The sequence below is a fragment of the Ostrea edulis genome, chromosome 7 (assembly GCF_947568905.1).
Source record: "Ostrea edulis chromosome 7, xbOstEdul1.1, whole genome shotgun sequence".
Classification (NCBI taxonomy): Eukaryota; Metazoa; Mollusca; class Bivalvia; order Ostreida; family Ostreidae; genus Ostrea; species Ostrea edulis.
The window spans coordinates 43,734,221-43,739,348 of NC_079170.1; the positions used below are offsets into that span (position 1 = coordinate 43,734,221).

A 5,128-nucleotide genomic window follows, 5' to 3' on the forward strand; every position below is an offset into this window, starting at 1 on the left:
GAATATCTGTATCTTACATATGTAAATATGAGAGAAAGAAATATCTTACATACCTTTCTTTCATAGAATATCTGTATCTTACATACGTAGATATGAGAGAAAAAGTCGTCTTCTCAATATTAACATAGACCTGCTTAAAACGTAGGTTGAAATACTGTTCTCTGTTACTAATTCTGCAAACAAAGTTGCCTATAAGACACCTGAATTGAATGAATAGAAAAATCGGCATTTGAGTTTAACTAAGGGACTCGAAATATTTACTGAAGAATACAAAATATGAATGAATAATGTACATTTTTTTGAAAACGTTGCTCCTTTCTGTTAAACTTATACAACAAACATTTAGATATGTGCATTAGTATTAAGCGTACAGGGATTAATGGGACATTGGGTTATATTCAATATTGGTAAACGAAGATTGTCATCATTTGCAAGAGGTATATGTAGATTGCGGTACTCATGAAATACATGGCAGCATTTGTTTTGTTCGGTTCGTCGTCATATGTTCCGAAAAGTCGAGTTGGTCCACCGCTTCCATCAAAAATCTTAAGTACGGGCATATAGACGACGCTGCCACTTTCCGGAATGTTGTCCAGATTCGCTACGTGTTCTATTCCCACTATATTATGTTTTCCCAATATGATGTGACAGGGAAATGTGTTGGTTTGTCCATAGTCCGTAGAGGGAGTGTCGACACCAACGGCGTTGACCTGTCGTTTGGTTATCAACCACGTGACGGCTTCCTCGTGCCAGCTAGGGAAATGAAACGATGTGGTATCGTTGGGTAGAGAGGTTCCATAAACAAGATTTGGATCTGGATATTTTTTAGACCAACCTGAGTTCATCACAACCACAGCGTGTCTGGGAATCTCTCCGTATTTTTCCTCCCATGCCGACAAATCATCGGTTGAAACTCTGTAAGTAAACAAACCACTCCAAAACGTAGAAGATGTCATTCACATGGATGAGAAGGTAACGATAATATTATAAGTCCTATAAGGAATACAAAATTGAGAGTAGGGCACACACGGATCCTGGATATACCAGAGGTGGGACCAGGTGTCTAGGAGGAGGAATCATCTCCTGTGGACCGGTCACACTCTTCGTGAGCCTCACAGTATATCTCGATCGAGTAAACGGAGTAATCCGTTGTCAAAATTAGTGTGCAAATAACGGCCCCAATTGGCATGAAACTGGTCAGACAACATTTTACCCAATAGCAGTTTCCATTGGTGAATTAGATCGTTATAACGACCATAAAGCGAAATGCCGATTTTAACGGAGATTGTTGCAACCCCTGAATATCGTGCAATCATTCAATTGAATACCATTTCATTACAAACCGTTATAATGGATGAAAAAATAAGCAAAGATGATGTCTCAATTATGATTACATCCTGCCTGCACCGTGACATTAAAGCTACCAGAAGTCTGTGGAATTGACACGGTAAAAAGGAAAAGCATCTGTTGTGTGACCAATATCCATACCACAATACATATGTTAATAACATGTAGTTGGGAAACTGTAATAACTGATAAATGGCTAGACGAAATATTGATTTTTTTCTCTCCGAACTTTGTTAACTATAAAGTATAAGATGATAAATCGAGTGTATCGTATTTCATTATTTACACAGTCAGTTTGGGATGTAATACAGAGCCATACAGGTTGTGAAATGGAAATCCGTATTGGGATTCAGCTTCGCCTTGCTGATACGGAACAAGTGATATTTCGTGTAATCACCATAAAGTAAGTTTGACGCCATAAAATCAAGAAAAGGTTTGGAGTATGACTTGATATTTTTCAGATACATATAGATATGTATAAATGGGCATTAAAGATTAAAAATTCTTAAATTTTAACCGATGTAAGATTATACTTCAACACCCCTGTCCTTAACCATCTGATCGGATTACCACTGTTTTTTGTGCTTTATTTGCATTAATAGTGTTTTCAAAACATGTAACAGGAGAATCTCTCCAAAAAGAATGGCAGCTGCTGTTACAGTTTCATCGTCCATATTGAATACACTGCATGTACACTACACAAGTAAACTAAATTCAGTGTAGAGATGTGTAGACAAATCAAGCACTCCCATTGAACAAAGGACACTTGAATATAAGGCGTAAAGCGACTAAAGCGGGTGTAGGCGAATGCGCCCATTGAGTGTGTCAAACACTACAGAACCATATTATATCACATAAGGAGGCTCTAGTAATGAAGGATAACTCGCAGAGCATTTGAGGTCCATCAGAAATATTTTTCACATATTTCTAACAGCACATTTCGTTTGTAGTTCAACACCCCTGTCCTTACCCATCTAATAGAATCACCATTTATGACAAATAAGCTTCATCTGAATGTATATCTATGAATGTAAGAACCATAGTAGCGCCTCGCATATATTCTTTACCTGTAATCCGGATTGTTCGCAACCTTGGATTTGACATTTATAATGACTCCTGGTCCGTACAATTTTTCCATCGGGATTTGATGGATCTTCCAGGCACCCTCTGCGGCGTGGACCGGCGCGTCAATGTGAGTCCCCATGTGCTCTGGCATGGCAAAATGGTTGTTTTCAATCCTGCAATGATATATTTAATATCACAGATACGTGTTGCTGTAAATAAAGTTTTGACGTCAGCATATGAAGAAGTAGCATACAATGATTAAGCGACACCCTTCTGAGAATCCCGGCCATGTGTGCTTTCAGATACTTTAAGGGAAAATACAATGCAAATGGATTTTATTACCGTTCTCTTCTACTCTAATTTATTTACAAACCGAGCAAGGCATTCATGTATTCTTTGTCTTTTATCTCCGTAAACAGCGACAAAACATGGCTCAACATCACGATTTTCCATTTCACCCCACCACATACTCTGTAATAGTACCGCACTTAATAAGTGTGCTGATCACCCCACCAAATACTTTGTAATAGTACCACGCTGAAAAAGTGTGCTGATCACCCCATCAAATACTCTGTAATAGTACCGCACTTCATAAGTGTGCTGATCACCCCACCAAATACTCTGTAATAGTACCGCGCTTAATAAATGTGCTGATCACCCCACCAAATACTTTATAATAGTACCGCGCTGAATAAGTGTGCTGATCACCCCACCAAATACTCTGTAACAGTACAGCGCTGAATAAATGTGTTGATCACCCCACTAAATACTCTTTAACAGTACCGCACTTAATAAGTGTGCTGATCAACCCACCAAATACTTTGTAATAGTACCGCGCTGAATAAGTGTGCTGATCACCCCACCGAATAATCTGTAATAACCCCGCAACTAATAAGTGTGCGGATTTTGATTGGATGAAAGATTTGTTTTTTTCTTCAAATATTGATATCAAGAAATAGAAATAGCGTATATTGTCTTTAATTAATACTTTTATTCTATCAACAAAGCCACGTTTCCTTAGTATTTTCCCTGATAAATGCATTTATTCAAACAATAGATATCGTTTTTAATTATATGATGTTATCTAACCCTGGAAAGCTTTACGCCGGCATACATTTCATTAAAAGTAACCTAGGACTAGAGAAGGTGCACTGAACCAAATTTAAACTAAACAACATTCGTGCCAACTTTACAAATATTTAGTATATCATATTCACACCTGCTGAGCACTTTTTTTTATCAAGGTTTTTCCCTGACGTCTGTTTGTATATCTGACAAACATTTTCAATTCATCTTTTTTTCCTTTTGCGAAATGTACATGTACCATTTGGCTTTTTTTTAACGATGCATTTGGTGCAAAACGGATTAACTTTGGCATTCTATAATGCATTAGGACCATGATAGTATTACGTCCACTTGGGCAAATTCAATGCAGATACAGACGACCAGTGATGTTTTTATTCACATTACCAGGATTTTCTATGCTTTCCGTGACACGGGACTTCCATTTTTAAGATCATGTCCCACAGACCCTTGACTTTCACATTCTATGCCGGAACAGTCCCAACCTTTTTAAAACGTTTTGGCTTGACGAGGCGCTAGGACTACAAGGTCTTCCGGTTGTGAAGCGTATGATCTAACCACAAAGTTACCGCGACCGGTAATAACTTTATTTTATGGCAATCGCAAATACCTATTTTGTAAGGAAGCAGCCTTAGCAATGTGTGCACGGTGATCATTTGCAGCACTATCTAGTGTAAGATCTTACTGAGCAACCATTCACTGATTGTCGTGATGTATGCAATATAATACCACTTCCCCTGATAGACAAACTCTTACCAGGAATTGTAGTATGTCGAAAATCCTCGGTAGAGCACGGTAAAGTTATACGCCGGGTTGGTGGGCCACGTGATAGAGTCCTTATCCTGTTTGTGGGTAAGGTCCACAATCCTGGGTTTGGAATACGCGGGATTCACTGTCAGGAGAAACACACAGCTGCATATCATCAAGAGATCCATTCTACCCAAAACTTGCAGCTATTGTGACTCTAACGGCTCACGCGTGTGTAAAGATTTATTTGGCATGCTCCACCGAATATAGCCTGGTACTTTGGCCTTTCCTTAATGCTCGGCAAACGAAGGCCAGATATGCACTGTTTAATGGCTTTTTGCAGCAGACGATTTCAAGAAATACATTGCAAGTAACGATTGTAATGTAAGCGTGTGCATCATGGCGCTATTTACTGTGTGAATTTCAATTCCATATGATAAATAGATAGACAAAGGTTTCAGTTGCAATCAAGCAAAATGAGAAACGACCTTAAACGAGGCTATTCAGCTGTGACGTCACAACGAGATCACACATGACAGCTGGTATGGACGATATAGAGAGCAACAGTAGTGTGTGCAATGATTTAAGCGTAATGTCATCGGATTAAGAAATTATTGAAGGTTGTGATGTCAAATTAGGGACACAACCACACCTTCTTGAGCCAAAGACTGACGTAGACGAAAATTGTTCGCCTCAAAATAGCCCTACAACTAACGATGAGCGAGTTGGAAATAATAACTGGTTATAATATTAATAATAATAATAATATCATATTTATATAGCACCCTTTTCATACTCTATGTACACTCAAAGGTGCTTTACAATGCATATATACCTTACAACAGAATGTTATACACATAATACATACAAAATAAATAAAACATTA

At 38.2% G+C, this 5,128-nt stretch overlaps 1 protein-coding gene across 1 annotated transcript; it reads right to left on the reverse strand.

The window, feature by feature from the left end:
• Nucleotides 1–224: 224 nt before the first annotated feature.
• Nucleotides 225–4,544, reverse strand: LOC130048170 (isatin hydrolase-like). The gene is made up of 3 exons (XM_056144516.1): nucleotides 4,252–4,544; nucleotides 2,415–2,585; nucleotides 225–915 (listed from the first exon to the last, which is right to left on the reverse strand). The coding sequence occupies exons 1-3, from the start codon at nucleotides 4,428–4,430 to the stop codon at nucleotides 399–401; spliced, it is 867 nt and encodes a 288-aa protein (XP_056000491.1). The 5' UTR covers nucleotides 4,431–4,544; the 3' UTR covers nucleotides 225–398.
• Nucleotides 4,545–5,128: the final 584 nt, after the last annotated feature.